This window comes from Equus quagga, chromosome 14 (genome assembly GCF_021613505.1).
Source record: "Equus quagga isolate Etosha38 chromosome 14, UCLA_HA_Equagga_1.0, whole genome shotgun sequence".
Taxonomy (NCBI): Eukaryota; Metazoa; Chordata; class Mammalia; order Perissodactyla; family Equidae; genus Equus; species Equus quagga.
Genome location: NC_060280.1, coordinates 65,436,594 through 65,454,391, shown reverse-complemented (window position 1 = coordinate 65,454,391; position 17,798 = coordinate 65,436,594). Strand labels below are relative to the sequence as shown.

Sequence of the window (17,798 nt, the reverse complement as noted above, 5' to 3'; positions counted from 1 at the left end):
CTGTGGATAAACCAGTTTATTAACCAGCCAGAGACTAACCAGATTGATGAAGTCATTTGAAACCATATTAAATAAATACTGAAAAAGAAAATCCTGGGGCCAGCCCGGTGGCTCAGAGGTTAAGTGTGCACGTTCCACTTTGGCAGCCTGGGGTTTGCTGGTTCGAATCCCGGGTGTGGACATGGCACCGCTTGGCACGCCATGCTGTGGTAGATGTCCCACATATAAAGTAGAGGAAGATGGGCATGGATGTTAGCTCAGGGCCAGTCTTCCTCAGCAAAAAGAGGAGGATTGGCAGCAGATGTTAGCTCAGGGCTAATCTTCCTCAAAAAATAAAATAAAAAATCAATAAAATAAAATCCTAAGACTGCCAAGCCTGAGGAGAAGTCAAAGGGCAACTAGCTGCCTTCCGCTGTGTAAGGGCGGCTGTCAGTGGCACGGGTTTAGGCTGGTTCTGTAGGGCCCCAGCGAGTGGAACCACGACCCGTGGAGGGAGCTATGAGGAGACCAAGTGTGACCGAGGAAGATCTTTCTAAACGTCAGAGCTGTTAACTTTGGAATGGGCCGCTGAGCCAGGTAGTGAGTTCCCCAGCCCTGGAGATATTCAAACGAAGGTTGGAGATCCATTGTCAAAGATGTGGTCAAGCACATTCAGCTTCTCAACCCTATACTTCTATAGCATTCATTGTCAGAAAGTCTCCTTTGGTGAGGTCCCTGTCGCCTGGTGGCTGAGATCCTGGACTTGTGCTCGGAGGGGTGGGAGATCACAGAATACTCCTGATGGAAGAGTGAACCAGTATCAGAGCTCTTGTCGTTGGTTGAGGGGGTCACTCAGCCCCCGGGGGGGAGGAATCGGACGTCTAAATGACAGGATTTGAAGGGCATGGGGCTGCCCACACCGTTTCCCTCTGACGGCCCGACATTCCAGGGTTAGCGGTCCTTACTGCGGGGTCAGCGTTACCCTCTCCTCGGCAGCTTCCTTCGAAGTCACGTCACCGTGCCGATGCCTAGGGCTGTGCCCGGGGGAAACGGCCGCCCGGGGTCTTCTGTGCCTCAGGGAAGCAGCGAAGGCCCGGAGCACAGAGGGATCCACAGGTCGCTTCTCAGCCTCAGTCCGGCTGGGTCGTGGGTGCGAGGACACCACCGTGAGCTCAGGGAGCCCAGGGGCCCATGCCGGCCCCTCCCCAGCGCTCGAGTCCACCTCTCCCCTTTTTCACTCAGCTCTGACTAGCTCAAGTTCAGGGTTTGCCTTAGGGCCTTGGACAAGGAGATCCAGTCCACCTCTGGGTGGAGTCATATGTCAGACTCAGCAAAACAGGGGGCCTGCGACCTGTCGTCCCGGCTTCCCTGCCGAGTCCTGGCAGTAGGACTGTGGAGGGGGCGGGAAAGTACAGTGCGGCGTCTGCAGCTTTGCCGTGCACAAGACGGGTGTTCGAGAAGCCTTTGTTGAATTATTATCATGTATCTGCATCTCCATGTCCCCACTCCTAGTGTTGCTTAGCTTCAATAGTGGTTTGAGTGAATAAATGATTAAAATTGAGAAAAATGACTTAGGCTTGTGTTGGGCTCAGTGCAGAGGGAGAGCTGGGAGCCGGAAGGCCTGTGGTCCAGTCCACGTACTGGCTGTGTGACCTGAAAATGGAGGCCACGCCTCAAGCAGCTGTAAAAACAAATAGGCAATGAATGCAAAAGAGCTCTGCAAACTCTTGCAAAGAGTTAGGAAAGATGAGGACTAATATTCACTAAGTGAGCCCTTACTGTGTACCAGACACTTTATTATTTTTTCAATCCTTACATCCACTCTACGAAGTGTTATTTGCACCACATTATACAGACAAGGCTCAGAAAGGTTAAGTAACTTTCCCAACACCACACAGCTAATAAGTGGACAAGTCAGACTTGAACCCAGATATCAGTCTGACTCTAAAGCCCAATGTCTTTCTGTAAAACTCTGAAGCATCCACATCTAAAAGAATAATTACCTTAATTCCTATTTGTTTACACGTAGAATATCTTCATCTATTGGAGATGCTCCCCTGCCTTCAAGGCTGCAACAACGTCACTCTCTCGTTTTCCCCGGTGCCTCCCCTCCCTGGGCAATAGTTCTGGCCTGGGAGCAGGCCAGCTGCTGGCCCAGGTTGCTTCTGATGGCGTGCCCAGCTGGGGGAGTAACGGACTATGTTGTGATTGTGTCTCCAGAAAACAGGTTTTTTATTACTTCCCACGGCGGGCTGTACATCTCCGACGTGCAGAAGGAGGATGCCCTCTCCACCTACCGCTGCATCACCAAGCACAAGTACAGTGGGGAGACCCGGCAGAGCAACGGGGCCCGTCTCTCCGTGACAGGTAGGCGAGGGCCGGGGTGAGGGTGCCACCCAGCCCTGGGACTGGGCACGTCCACACCACGGGCTGGGGAGTCCACTGTGTACACAGGGGACTCGGAGACGGAGATTAAGGAACATGGGTACAGAAGCCGCTTGGGGCAGACCTTGTCCAGTTTGGTTTTGGGTGTCCTTCATATAAAGACTCCGCAGGTGAATTCTTTTGAGGAGTCTGTACCTGAAGAAGCTTAACTCTCCTAAAGAACTGATATGCTACCACTTGTCAAACAGTAAGGGTTATGGGACCCATCCTCTTTTCCTCTTTTTGCCTTTGCTGCCAGGAAGCTCATAGGTAGGAATCTGATGCTCAAACATAGTAACATAGATTGGATTGGATTGGAATAGATTAGATTAGGGAGGTTCTTGTATCTCTTCACGTCTCTAAGTGTTTTTTAAGATTCTATTTTATCTATTTATGAGCACCTGTGTATCTCTGGTTGTAGCCCATCTCACAACATTTGAAAGTAGGCAGAATATAATTCAGAATATAATTCATAAACAAAAATATAATTCATAAACAGAATATAATTTCTTCGTTAAATAGAGGATTCTGATTCTGGATTCGTTATAGCTTCTTAGAAGGGATGGAAGCTAATATTTACTGCATCCCCCCGTGTGCCTGAGATTTCATTCATTTGCGGCCTGTTGGGCACCACAAAGCCTTGTGAGGTGTGCGCTGCCCTCCCTACTTTTGCAGGCGAGAAAACCAGATCTTAGGGAAGCCGAGTAACTCGCCCAAACTGTTTAACCAGTCGGAGGCACAGCCAGGATTCTCACTCCAAGCCCCCTGCCCCCAGCATCCTCCAGCTGCAGACCCCCACGGAAGGGGCCAATTGAAACACAACGTATGTGCCGCCGTCACAGAGAGTAAGGAAGGGCACATGATGCCGCCCCAGGAGGGCCTTCTGGAGCAGTGATCGTCAAATTCTCTTGACAGTGGCCCACAGACAGACGATTTTATCCTAACCTATGCCGTGCGCGCTGGCATCTCCTACGACACGCATTGCAATGCACTCTCATGTTCTCTATTCTATTCTCTCCTATTTTGATTTATCTAAATCTGGTTGCAGCTCACCAAATGGATTTCACAACTTCCTAACAGTTTGTGACCTGCGATTTGAAAATCTCTGCTCTTGAGGGGGTGGGGTTGGAGTGGCTTTTGGAAGGAGGATGAAATGATAGTCAGAACGCCTGGGTTTGGGGACCAGACTCACCAAACCACGCAACCCCTCTGGGCCCCTGGAAAGGAGCTTGAGCATGTGACCGCTCTGACTGCGTGCGCCTCTGACATTCTGTGGCTTGGTGAGGACTAGCCTGACCAGCAGATGACTTTATCCAGGACCCCGTCTCATTTGCCAGAAGCATTTGCAGGCAAGACCAGGGGAGCAGGAGCCAGGGGGGCAAACATGGGGCTGATTCCCCCGTGCCTCTCCAGTGCCTGGCCCTCTGCCTAGCTCATAGTAGGTGCTAGATAAATATCTGTGGAATTAACTGATGCCAAGGGAATCAGTGCTGTCATGTGGGGAGCAGAGAGGGCTGCACTGTGTGGCCCCATCTTTGTGGCTAGACTTTGGAATCTGCAGCCCTGTTCCCAAATGTGTCGGAGTGGTTCCCTTCCAAATTACAGGGACTTGTCTGTATGGTGTTTTGCATCTCATTTGCATGCTTCTCCTATGATGCGGGAGAGGCACAGAAACCCCTCCTGCAGGGCTGCCTCTTTCTCTTACACGAGTAGTTAGCCCCTTCATCTTACTAATCTCACCTCCAGCTTTTGGGGGGAATAAGCAGGCATTCCTCAAAAAAGATACTCTTTCAACTGGAGGATATGTCAGCCCTTCTCCTTCGGCTCTTCATTCCCCACCTGCTGTGAGAAGAAGGGAGGGGAGGAAGAGGATGAGAATGCCACGCAGAGACTCGGGGGAGAAACAGAACCGAGAAACTACACAGAGAGACAAAGACAGGAGACGACAGCAACAGCGTGAAAGAGAGTTAAAGGAAGGAGGAGGGAACGGAGGGGAGCCAAGGGGAAGGGCCCCGTGGAGTGACACAGGCCCTGATGTGATGTGATATGACAAGGCGATCTGCAAGCTGCTTGTCTCGGCAAAAATGCAACAGATCCTGGAAGGAGGCCGTGCAGGGGGGCATGGGTGTCAGGGAGCTCAGGCCTCAGCCTCCAGCCTCACATTTCAGGACCACTCCCAGGATGGCAGGTGGGGATCAGTCATGGGAAAGGCTGGGCGTGGGTTTCAGCTGAAATGTATCAGTCTTTAGAGACTGGAGCCCCTTGAGCTTCTGAGGCTGGTGTCCCAGAAGGGTGTGGTCCCTCCCTGGCAGGAAGCTCTGGGCCAACAGCTGGAATCTAGGCATGGAGACATGCAGCTGGGGAGTCCTGAGAGCTGCGTCCTGCCAAGGCACCCAGTGGCTCAGGGGGTCTGAGCCCGGCACACCCCCAAGGGACGGCCACCCCACCCTCTCCCCAGGCATAGAGGCAAGAGGAAGGGGTGAGAGGATACACGTGGCAGCGCCTTGTCGTTGGTCATTTGCTGAGGGCAGCAACCATACCTGTGGCTCTTCAGTCCTCACAAAGTGTTTGATAAAGGAGGAGGGAAGGAAGGGGATGGGCCATGGTGAAGTATATTGGAAAAAGGGCTCGTGAATCAGGCCCAAGTCCCCGTCCTAGCCTCCCCTCCTCACTAGCTGTGCAACCTGCCACAAAATAAATCGTGTTTCCAAACCTCGGCTTCCTCATCTATAAAACGGGAGTGACAAAAGGTCCTCCACAGGGTTGTCATGAGAGTTAAATAGGGTACCGTGGGCAAAAAGCTTAGTGTGGTGTCTAACTCACAGGAAGCACCCAGTGGCGAGGAGCTGCTGTTTTGATGGTGGCGCTTATCATCCTTCTGTCGTTGCTCCCTTATTATTCCTACTGCATTTCCAAAGTGTGTGTGCGTTGGAGAAGCAACTTTCGTTTTTCTGTATTGTCCAAGATAAGAGGAGGCAGTTGCAAGAATAGTCTGGGCCACCAAAAATACAACCTAATAACAACCATTCTGTGCACCTACGTGCTTTTTAGAGCTTACCAAGTGCTTTCATGTGGAATAGGCATTATCATCCACATTTATAAAGGAGGGAAAAACCAGTGACCAGAGAGGCTGAGCGACTGGGCCATGCTCCCAAGCTCGCGGAGGGCAATGCCAGGTACAGCAGCCTCCTCGGGGTGCCCCGACCCCCACCCAGCCCATCCCCAGCTCCAACACGCCCCCCAGAGGCTTCTCAGGGCTGGGCCATCTGTCTCCTGGAGCCCTGCCCCAGCCCCTCAGCAGCGCCTGAGCCCCCCGGGCTGCCGCCAGTACACACCGCAGCATTTTACTTCTGCTCCGGAGTAATGAAAGAGGTTTCTTTCCCTCAGAATTTAATTTCACGCCTGAGACTCGGTGATTAATTCTCTCCCCCCTCCCCTTCCTCCACCGCCCTGTCGGCCCCTCCGCTTGTAAATTCTGCAGTGTGCCACGGAATTTGTGTATTTTGCATCAATTAAGTGTCACATTGAGTAATTCTTCCCTGGCACCGGGTTTGTTTATCCCGACCATTCCCACGGGGTTGTGGGGGGGAAGAGGCCACAGAAGCTGGCAGGCAGGGAGGGCGGGTGAAGAATAGTAATTGCCCGGCACATCTGCATAGTGATATAGCATCCGTCAAGCTCCGTGACACACATTTGCCGTTGCTGCCGACAACAACCTTCCGAGATCTGGAGGCGGCACTGTCACCTCCACCGTGCAGGCGAGGAAACTCAGGCTCTGAGAGATCATCCGACTCACCCAAGGTCACACAGCTTCTCATTGACCCGGGCAGGACCTGCACGTAGGTCTCATGATGCCCCGCCCGGCTCCTTCTGAAAAGCAGTGGAAGGTGGGAAGGGAGCAGAGTCTTCTGGAAGGTCTTTCCCCAGAGAGGAGAATTCCTAGCCCAGCCCTCTCCAAGGCAGACGAGCTGAGGACAGAGGAAATTTCCCATTAGTCAAGGAGGACACAGACGGGGGTCAGCCGCGCCCACTATTCACTCTTGGGCAAAATTCAGTATTAGATTATTCCATCTCAGGTCCCATTGACAGAACAAGGGTGCGGAGAGACCTGATTTCTGATCTTGGCTCTGCAGTGTGATCCTGAGCAGGTCACTGCACCTCTCTGGTCTCAGAGTTCGCCTCTGTGCTCCCCAAGGTCCCTAAGCCAGCTCTACTAGTCTGTGAGCCTATCAAGTTGTGCAGGGTGGAGAAATCAGAGCACTGGCCCACCCTGCGCCTGAGGGCCCCATTCATCCTCCCCCAGACAGTAATGGCTCCATGGCCCCTGCTCTGTGCCAGGCACGGGAGACACAGCAGTGGATCAGTACAGTCTCAACCTGTTTGCGGTCTCCCAGGGCCTGTGCTGACTGGTGGTGGAAGGCCGTGGAGGAAGCAGCGACAGTGGTGGCCTCTGGGAAGCGAAATGGGTGGGTGGCAGGGGCAGGGGTGAGCGAGAATCCCTTCACGCTATACTCTTCTATACTTTCTGAACTTCTGCCATGTGCATATATTACACTTTTTAAATTTTTCTTTAAAAAGAAAGGGTTGTTTGAAAATAAAATGAAAGAAAAAGAAAATGCTATGGGAGTCCAGCGAGACTGGCCTGGGGGAGACATCCAGAGGGGCGACATTGAAGCTGGTCTGTGGATGATGACTAGGAGGTGGCTTAGCAGAGCGAGCTGGCTGGGCAACCAGGTGGGCGACAGGGCGATGGCACAGCACGCCACAGTGGACAACTGCTGAGATGAGAGGGGAGGGGAGCAGTGGAGGCAGGCTAGGCAGGACGTGGTTGGGACTGGGCAGAGAAGGCCTGGGGGTTCAGGGTAAGAAGTGTGGGCTGTATCATGTAAGTAAAGGGGGCCGAAGGAGGTTTTACAGCAGGGGGAGGCCCCCAGTGGGCAGAAAACCCAGGGAGGCCTTTCAGGGAGAACTGGGGCCTTAATCTTCTGCAGGTTAGGGCACAGGTCCCCCAGTCACTGGTTTCTCTTGGTTTGAGAAGAAGAGCCAAACGAGGAGAATTGTTGGGGGGGAGGGAGGTGGTTCCCAGAAGGCTTCCCTTTGGAATCCTGGGCTCCAGAGGAAATGCACTGGCCTTCTGGGGGTCTGCCCAGATCGCAGGTGGGAGAAGACAGGACAGGGCAGGCGGATTGTTCCCCCATCCTGAGAGGCACCCCCAGTCTGGTCTGAGGCCCAGACCGAGACTTACCAAGAAGTGCAAACTCGAGATGCCATGATTCTCCTGTCCAGGGGGTCCCTGCTCCCGAGTCTGGGCCAGACTCCGGGGACTGTTGGTATGAAACGAGCTCTCACGCACACTCCCTTCCTCTCTGCTCCTCTTGCCCTCTTTCCCTCTTTCCATCTGTCTATCTGTCTGTCATTCTAGCCTAGTCTGCCCGCCTTATCCTCTCCTCCCCTGAGCCCCTGCTCCCAATCACAGCTCTCAGGGCCTCCATCGGGCCTGAGTAGGAGAGTTTGGGCCAGAATCTGAGGCTCAGGGAGACACGTGAGCCCCCTCGCTGGGTCTGGCTCACTCTGGGCAGTGGGCAGCAGGTTCCTGTTCTGGGTACTTGCCTTCCCTCCCTCACCCCCTGCGCCCCACCCAGGGCTGGCTGGGGCTGCTGATGCTGTCTGCCTTCCAGACCCTGCCGAGTCGATTCCCACCATCCTGGACGGCTTCCACTCCCAGGAAGTGTGGGCTGGCCACACTGTGGAGCTGCCCTGCACCGCCTCTGGCTACCCCATCCCTGCCATCCGCTGGCTTAAGGACGGCCGGCCTCTCCCAGCTGACAGCCGCTGGACCAAGCGCATCACGGGGCTGACCATCAGTGACCTGCGGACCGAGGACAGCGGCACCTACATTTGTGAGGTCACCAACACCTTCGGCTCAGCAGAGGCCACAGGCACCCTCACGGTCATCGGTGAGCGCAGGATGCCCCTCTTCTAGCCCCAGTAACCTTTGAGAGCACCACAATGTGACAGAGAGGGGCATGGGGGCAGCTGCCCCTGCCTCTGGCTGGCTCCAGGGGATAATCCCCTGGTTGAGGAAGGCAGTTTGGTGCCCTGGGAAAACCTCTGGGTTTGAAATCAGAAGACTTGCCTTTTGGTTCTGGCATTATCAGACTGACTTTGAGCAAATCACCTAACCATGATCATTGCCTCCATGTCCTTTTCTGAAAAATAGGGTAAGGATCCTGGCCTTCCGACCTCCCAGAGGTCACGTGGGTCAGAAGGGATGATGAGGGTGATGGAGAGAGGTTAACAGGGCTTCCTGGCTTGTTGGGAGGAGGCGGTGTCTGTATTAAAGAAAACAATGCTGATGTTAATCAATTAGAGAGGACATATGTACCCCATCCGAGGCGACATTCAGAATATTTAGAATAATTGATAGGGGCACTGATCTGTCAGATCAAGCACTGGGTGTAAACAACCAAGCCACCCTTTCCAGGACCTGCCAGCTGGATAGCAGCTCTGGTCCTTCCTGTTCCTCCCCCATCCCAGAGCCCCAGGGGTCCAGGGAGCCCCGAGGGAGAGCAGGGGGCCTTAGCAGACCCCTGCTGCTACTGCTGCTGAGCCCCCGGGCGGGCAGAGAAGTTGAGGCAATGGGGCTGATGCCAGAAAAGAGCCCTGAAGGAAGATTCTTGAAAGTTAGGGGCTTCCTTTACCCCCGACTCCTGCCCCTCCCTTATGTGACCCTGCCTCAGTTGCCCCATCTGTAAAATGAAGAGGCCCTTCCAGCTCAGGCATCCAGAGTGTGACTCTCTGAGCTCCCTGCTCTCTAGGCTGCAGGGAAGGTGCTGGCAGCAGGGGGGCTAGGATTCAGAGAGCTTCAGGGAATTTCACTCCTGTGAGGCCCTGAAGGTGGTACCTGATGGCATCTTGAGGGTCGTTTCCTCCGGGCAGTGAAGGAGGCTGTCCAGAGGTGGTCCCACCCCCATCCTACAGAAGGTTCCCTCTGCCACAGAGATTGACCCAGGAAGCTCTCCTCCCACCTCACCACCTGTCTCATGAGCAGAGAGCTGCCGAACTGCGGACCCTTGGGTGGACCAGAGAACCACAGAGCCTGCCCCCTCCTGGGCTGGCCTCCTGGGCCTGGTGTCCTGTCACCCTCAGCCCAGATGTGTGCCCAGTGTCCTCCCCACAGTGAAGAGGTCTGGATGGGTGGAGTGCGTTTATCCGCAGGGCTGGGAGGAAGCCCTCCCAAGCGAATTCACCGGAAGCTGGAGGAGCAGAAAGAGCCCCAGGAAGCGCTCTGGGAGTGACAGTGCATGATACAAATGCTTGGGTTAAAATGCCACCGGCCCACTTCAGGGCCTAGGGCTTCCTCACGCACAGACAAGCCCTAAAGCTCGGAGCAGGCAGACAGAAGGACAGGAGTTGGTACCCACCCCTTTTCGCCCTAAGCACTGTCCAAAATGGTTTGGTCTAATATTACCTTCACCCCCTCCCCCACCCTCCTGCTATACACACACCACACACACACACTCATGCTCACACCTGCATACACACACACACACACTGTCCCAGGGAACAGGTGAGGAGGGCAACATACCCCCCAATCCTTGGGGAATAGCAACTGACTGGGTACTTTGGTGTTCACAGCTCCTGCCCCAGCACACACAGGCCAGCAGGTACTTAAATGCACACAGGCAGATGTGTTAAAAGTTGACACGCCCACTTCCCCGTACACACATGCACACGTGTAATAGTGCCTGTGCACATACACAGACACGCACTTTTCTCCACCCTAACATGCTCACATCCTAGCACACGCTCACAGCTCTACAATAAGTAACTGCCTCCAGCTATGTGCACACCCCACTGCCCCGTATGCATAGGTAGCCCTGATCCTCCTCTGATGCTCAGCTCCCACCGTCCCTCACACTGGGCTTGGCTGGACAACCAGGTTCAATGGGAAGTGACATAGCCTTTCTCTGTCTTCCATCCTCTCTGACTGCCCCTCTCTGCCAAGTTCATGGACAGGAAAGCAATGTTTTTCCTAGCCACCCCCCCCCTCCCCAGGCGCATCCTGCCACCAAACCAGTGCAGGGGCAGCGAGTTCAGAGCGGCTGGCTGGCAGAGCCCTGGAGCCCTGGCTGGTGACTGGGACAAGCAGGACGCCACTCGCCTTCTGGTGCTCTGACGTTTCCTGAGCAGCAGCAGCCCTGGGAGCCAGCAGGGACAGCCGCGCATGAGTCGACTCGTGTGTGATGTGACTGTACCCCACCTACCCGGGCCTGCCATCCCCCCATCCTGCAGGCTGCCTCACTGGGGGTCCCAGGCTCCTGCAGCCCTCAGCCTCTTGCATAGAACACCAAGCCCATGGAGATCAGGGGAGAGAGGCCAGCTTGGGGGGGGTCACCAGCCAGCCAGGCAGATAATCAGTAAACGTGACTCAGGCAGCCGTAGGGATGGAAAGATGAGAGACGCTACCCTGCTTTCAAGTGGCTCACAGTCCAGAGGGAGAGACAGGCACAAAGGGGCTTAAAAGACCACGTGCTTAGAGCAGTGTCAGTTACATACAGAAAGGCCCAGAAGAGGGGTCCTTAACCCAGCCTGGGAGGGAAGTGATGTCCAGGAAGGCTTCCTGGAGATGACTTGAGCTTAGTGTGAAGGATGAGTGGGAGTTAGGCAAAGAAAACAGAGCTCTATGCAGAGGCCTTGGGGCAAGAAGTAGCCCAGGATGTGCAGGAACCACAGGCAGGTTGCTGTGCAGCAGAGGTGACAACAGAAGGAGGGGTCAGGTCCCCAAGGGCCTCGACGGCCCTGAATGCCATGCTGAGTCTTTGAGCGCCGTGGAAGTTCTGAGCAGGGCAGTGGCCGGCTGCAGCGTGGAGGAGGGATAGATGGACACCGGGAGAAGGGAGGCAAGAAGGAGGGTACCGCGTGGGTCCAGGCCAGGAGCTGCAGCCTGCAGCACAGCAGGGGCGGTCAGACGAAAAGCAGGGACCAACTGGTGCACAGAGAGAAAGTCAGACCAGCAGAAGGTAGCGACTGGTTATCCATATGGGTCTGGGAGACAGGCGGCTGGGCCAAGGGTGCCTCCCTGTTTTCTGGGGTGAGTGACAGGGAAGATGACGAGCTGTCAAGCTCCATCCTCCTTACGAGTTGAAGGGAGTTCAGAGAACCGCCCCCCCCCCCCACCCCCGACCCCGGGGTAAGGGATGCACATCAAGAAAGCACAGGGCATCATAAGAAATGCAGAGAGAGCTTCTGGCCTGACTCTGCCATTTAACAGATGAGTAAACTGAGGCCTAGAGAGGGGCATGCACTACTCCCAGTCCCCCCACAACCAGGGCCTCCTGATTCCCAGGGCCTTTTGTGACCACGGCCCACCCCCAGCCACACTCCACCTACAGTAAGCCCTTTTTCTTTTCTTTTCCTCCTCGCGGTTCCCCTCACCTCTCCCCGGCCCGGCCCAGACCCCCTTCACGTGACCCTGACACCAAAGAAGCTGAAGACGGGCATCGGCAGCACCGTCATCCTCTCCTGCGCCCTGATGGGCTCCACGGAGTTCACCATCCGCTGGTACCGCAACACCGAGCTGGTGCTGCCCGACGAGGCCATCTCCATCCGCGGGCTCAGCAACGAGACCCTGCTCATCACCTCCGCGCAAAAGAGCCACTCCGGCGCCTACCAGTGCTTCGCCACGCGCAAGGCCCAGACCGCCCAGGACTTCGCCATCATCGTGCTTGAGGGTGAGCTGCAGCCGCGGGGAGAGAGGGGTGGGCTCAGGGCTCCCAAAGCCCCTGCCGGAGGCGCCCGCCGCGGGCTCCCTACCTCTGCTCCTGATAGGAGGCGTTTACCTAGCGCTTTCTACGCACCAGGCAGACGCACTATCTTACTTCATCCTCCGAGGAGCCCCGTGTGCAGATCATTTTTTTTAATGTTACTTATTTTGCAGTTGAGGATACTGAGGCTTCGGTCACTTGCCCGAGGTCACACAGATTTGAGCTTGGGTCTCTTAACTATCATACTGTGTTGCCTCTGCCCTCCAAAATTACTAGGACTTCACTATTAAAGGATCTTCTTTAGAATCTCAAAGGCTTTCCATCCCAGAGGCCCTTCCCTTCCTAGAAGAGTGCCAGGAGCCTCTGGACTTTTAAATCCTCTCCCTGCTTGAGGCTTCTTCACCGTAGGCCCTGTTTCTTACCAGGGACTCAGGTTTCTGCCTGCTTCTCTCCCCCTAAAGCTGCGGTCACCCAGGGTTCCTCACTCAGCACAGCTGTGTATGGTGATTCAGGTTGTTCACTGCACAAAGTGCCCAACAAAGAGGGTGAATAAGGACTGACATCCAGCTTGCCCTCCACTTGCCGTGCCATGAGGCCTGGCACCGGGCTGTGACCCCACAGAGGAGGCACCTTTTTCTTCTTTGCACAAAGATACAGTGAGGCTTAGCAGAGGCCCCATCCTTACCAACAAATTTAGTGGTTCCCCAGCTCCTTTGTTGCTACGGAAACAAAACAAAACAATCCTATTGCCTCTGATGATTTTTCACTGTAGTAACAGAGACACCAAACCCAGGCAAGCCCCACGGGCATCAGGCTCCCACATGGGTCCATGTGACAGGTAGACCTATGGGTCCTCATTCCTTGGGGGTGGGACGTGGGAGCTGGGCATCCCTGGAACCTAAGCCCTCATCCCCCACCCTGAAGACAGTGCCCAACAACTTCCCCCTGCGGCCCTCGCCGCCTCCTGTCCTGCCAGATCCCTGGTCTCTCTTCCCAATGAGGAGGCACACCAGCCGGGCACAGCCTAGCTTCAAATGGGTGCCTTTCATCTCAGGGGCCCCCCTGTCTGAACCACTCCCCACCTGGGAGCAGACCACCCCCTGCCCAGCGCATTTTCTCTCTGAGAAGACAGCCATTGATGGCCAGTTTGGAGCAGAGACGTGGAAAATGAGGCTGGTGGGAGGGGGAGAGTGTATGGGGGGGGGGGCGGGGACAGCCAGAAATGGAGGGCACAGGGAAAGAGAGAGGAGGGGCCGTAGGCAGTGGTCCCTGGTGGGCAGTCCCAGGCTCTGCCAGGCACCAGGCTCTCCCCAGTTTTTAGATACGGGTCTCCACCAGAAACGGGGGCAGGGGCTGGCAGACTGGCCGAGCCTCTGTTGGCATCAGCATGTGGGTGTGAAGTGTGGGTCGGATGTAGGATGCCATGTTACACTTGCTTTCTTTCCTATGCTTGTTTTGCTCTTTTGCTTTTTTAAGTATTTAATGCCAGTTTTAATCCTTTACAAGAGTCCTCCGTGGAAGGATGGCCAGGGTTAATAATTACATCCCTCCTGTGCCATGTGAGGACATTGGGGCACGGGGGTTAATTGTCTTGTTCAAGGTTATTCGGTCACGGCCGCAGACCCCCCACCGCCCCTGCCCTGGGCAGCTTGCATTTTAAGCCTCCACCTTGAGGGCTTTTGCTAACAGGGCTACCACCCCCTCCTGCTGGAATGAAAGCTGGAGTCGGACTCTGCAGGTCCGGCCGGGTCAGTCCTGGTTCCACAACACTGTTAACCTCTGAGCCGCTGCATCAGTATTAATAAAGGGAGGAGAAAGAGGCGACAAAGAAAAAGTGGAGGGCAGCTAACATTTATTAAGCACCTGCAAAGCACTGTGCTGAGCACCTTTACTGCATTAACTCATTTAATCCCTCACTGCGTCAGCATGTGGAATGTACACTCGTTATCCCCGTTATCTCCATCCTCCGCAGATAAGAGATGGAAAGACTCAGAGAGGTGAAGTAACTTGCCCAAAGACACGGAGGTAACAGGTTGCTGAGGGAAGATTCAAATCAGGAGTGTTAATACAAGTGCAATCGTAGTTGGTACCTCACAGGGTTTTTTGGATAGCGCATGAATTGATGTACAGGAAAATCTATTATTATATTATTATTATGGCTGCTGCTCCCCCTCCTCCTCCTGCTGGGGTGGGGTGGCCTGGTGGGACAGTCTCTCCATGGCTCAGTGACCCTGAGGGGGGCTCCTCGCTCCCTGCAGATGGCACGCCCCGAATCGTCTCGTCCTTCAGCGAGAAGGTGGTCAACCCCGGGGAGCAGTTCTCGCTGATGTGTGCGGCCAAGGGCGCCCCGCCCCCCACTGTCACCTGGGCCCTGGACGACGAGCCCATCCTGCGGGACGGAAGCCACCGCACCAACCAGTACACCATGTCCGACGGCACCACCATCAGCCACATGAACGTCACGGGCCCCCAGATCCGCGACGGGGGTGTGTACCGGTGCACGGCGCGGAACTCGGTGGGCAGTGCTGAATATCAGGCGCGAATAAACGTAAGAGGTGCCTGTCTACATTTAAATATCAGAATAGGCTTTTGAGTTCCTTTGCCATCTTTGTGGTGACCATTATTCTTGTGGTGATTAGTACTTATTATTGGTCGTCATTTTGATTTTAGTAGTGGTCTCTCTCTCTTTCTCCCCCTCTTCCCTGTCCTCTGGAGGTCCCAGCGTCCATTCTTGTGTGTGTGTGTGTCTGGTACAGTTCACCCCCCATTATATTCCCACCACCTTCCTCCCTCTTCTCTCCCGCAACCTGACCTGCCCCCCCACCCCATTCCTCCCCATCAAATCTCTCTGGCCCCAGGTACCCTGAGCGCCCCACCAGCATCCACCAGCCCCACTAGAGCCTTGCAAGGACAAGGACAGAAGGGGCAGTGGGGCCAGGCTTGACCTTTGATGGGGTGTCCGCCAAACCTGTGTTCCCAGTGTCCTCCCACTGAGCCGTCCCCCAAACGCTCCAGGAGATGTAAGCAGCCAGGAGCCAGGCGTCATCTTCTCCCAAACTGCCATCCCCCTCCTGCCCCCCAAGGCCCAAGCCATCAAGAGCAGGAGGCTCAGGGGCCGGCCTGGTGGTGCAGCGGTTAAGTTTGCATGTTCCGCTTTGGCGGCCCGGGGTTCACCAGTTCAGATCCCGGGTGTGGACATGGCACCGCTTGACAAGCCATGCTGCGATAGGCGTCCCACATATAAAGTAGAGGAAGATGGGCATGGATGCTAGCTCAGGGCCAGTCTTCCTCAGCAAAAAGAGGAGGATTGGCTGCAGATGTTAGCTCAGGGCTAATCTTCCTCAAAAAAAAAAAAAAAGAGTAGGAGGCCCAGGCTGGGTGGGGTCACCCTAAGGCAGGTACCTCCAAGCGGGGGAAGGAGTCCTCAAGGTGATCCTCCCCATATCACTTCTCCAAGTCACTGCGGTGAGAACAGAGTCTCCTCCAAAGCTCTCTGCAGCCCTGTGGGGTCAGACTGGTCCTCATCTGACCCTACCAGTGACCCCTGACCCCCAGGCAGAGGAGGAGCAGGGGAGGAGGAGGGAAGAGGTGCTGGTCCGGGGCACTGCTGGCTGCCATGGGGGTAGGGCAGGGGCGCGGGGAGTGCATGTTAAATTCACCTGTGCTGCATCTCCAGCCCCACCTGAGGAACGTGGCCTCCCATTCGGCCACCCTCCTGCCCTCTCCTCTGAGTTGGAAGCGAGCAGAGCTGCAGGGTCCCGGGAGATCCCTGGTCCAGCCCTGCATCTGCTGGAGGGGGTGGGACCTGAAGCCCAGAGTTTCTGGTCCCCACTGCAGCGCTGTCCCTGCCTGCTGGCCTCTGAGCCCCTGTACAGCTCCCACATTGCCATCTGCCCAGTGACCCAGCGACGACGCTCCCTCCCCACAGCCACTGTGATCAGAGCCACCCGTTTATAGTCCCTTCTCAGGGACCCACAAAACACATTTACGTGTTGAAAGAAAATCACCAACTCACCCAGTGAGGACCTTCCTATTGTCTTTAAATATTTAATGTACATAATATCCTGTTTGGTACAGACCATTATGAGCAAGTCAAATGAAGATAACAAAATCTCCACATGTCCATTTTAACCCCAAAATTTTAATCTCCTTGTAAATGAGGACTCGCCTTCCCAAACCCCAGTCATTTCTTGGTGAGGCTTCGGTTTGCTCCCACACCCCATCCCGTTAGGGGAATGGATTCTTGCCCCAGGCATGAATGGAACGTGTCTGTTTGCCGCTATTTGAAGCTAGTTACAGAGTCCTGGAGAGACCACGGGTGTCCCCAGTTCCAGCCTCTGCCTTCAGCCTTGTAATGAAGTTCTCTCCCTCCCCCCGCCGAATTTCCATGACAGTTTCAGAGGCCAAGCAACTGAGAAGAGCATCCCAGGGTGGCGCCTCACTGTCTCTGGCTAACCACACCACTTGCTCCTCCTCTCTTCCTCCTCCTCCCTCCTGACTTCTACCCAGGCCCTCCCAGCATCCGCGCGATGAGGAACATCACAGCGGTCGCCGGGCGGGACACCCTTATCAACTGCAGGGTCATCGGCTACCCCTACTACTCCATCAAGTGGTACAAGGACGCCCTGCTGTTGCCGGACAACCACCGCCAGGTGGTGTTCGAGAATGGGACCCTCAAGCTGACCGACGTGCAGAAGGGCATGGACGAAGGGGAGTACCTGTGTAGTGTCCTCATCCAGCCACAGCTCTCCATCAGCCAGAGTGTCCACGTGGCTGTCAAAGGTAGGCCTCCCCCAGACCGCAGCCCACCTGCTCCCCAGGACTGTGGGTCCCTCTCCGGCCAGCCGCTCAGGGAGCAGCAGGCAATCCTGAGTGAGTAGAAGGCCGAGGAAGAGAAGGCCTAGGCCTGGTGTTTGGGAGAAAGCAGGCGGGGTAGAAGCCTGGGGTGACACAAGAAGGCCATGAGGACATCTGTACCCACGTCCCCTCTGTGGGCTGCAGGACGAGGCAGCTCTGACCACAGGGGCAGGAGGGGCCAGTGACACAAAAAGAGGAGCCAGGTCACCTTCTGGGCCAGAGGCCTAGGTCAGAGCTGGCAGGCTGTATCAGTCTCCTGATGTCAGCATGGAGCAACCAAGAACTCAGCAGGGGCCCCCAGAGACCAACAAGAGGAGGTGAGGGGCAGGAGCAGGAGGCTGGTGGAGGGAGCTCACATAGGGGCCCCGACTCCCCGCTGGGGCACAGACTGGCCGGCTCAGGCCACGCTCACCGGATTGGCAAGGACCTTTCAGCTGCTGATGCTGCTTGAGGCCTGGAAAGCACCTCTTGGTGCTTGAGAACCTCCTCCCTCCCAGGTGCTTCACGCTCACTGCGGGGCAGGTCTGTGTTCTGTGTCAGGGCACTCAGCACAGGGCCTGGTACACAGCTGCCATTCAGTAAACGTCTGTGGGTTAAATGAGTGAGTGGATATAAACGAGCAAATGAATGAGTGTGGGAGTAAAGCCGGCTGTGCCCTTGGTTCTGGGGCTGTGCAGGTGTGTGAAGATCCTTCCCAAATACATTCTTTGGAACTGGCAGGCCTGGAGACTGTGTGGGCAGTGGGTGAAAGTGAGGTAGCCTGGTGGCTCT

General features: G+C 55.5%; 1 protein-coding gene across 3 annotated transcripts in view; it reads left to right on the top strand.

The window, feature by feature from the left end:
- Window positions 1-17,798, top strand: part of DSCAML1 (DS cell adhesion molecule like 1) — a 340,494-nt gene that overhangs the window by 241,220 nt on the left and 81,476 nt on the right. For all 3 annotated transcript variants that reach the window (XR_006891978.1, XM_046686123.1, XM_046686124.1), the window contains 5 exons: window positions 2,200-2,346; window positions 8,082-8,360; window positions 11,862-12,137; window positions 14,429-14,725; window positions 16,680-16,952. Coding sequence is in view for 2 of the 3 variants with exons in the window: in XM_046686123.1 (XP_046542079.1) it covers window positions 2,200-2,346; window positions 8,082-8,360; window positions 11,862-12,137; window positions 14,429-14,725; window positions 16,680-16,952 (1,272 nt within the window). In the remaining variant the exon portion in view is untranslated. The remainder of the gene's footprint in view (window positions 1-2,199; window positions 2,347-8,081; window positions 8,361-11,861; window positions 12,138-14,428; window positions 14,726-16,679; window positions 16,953-17,798) is intronic.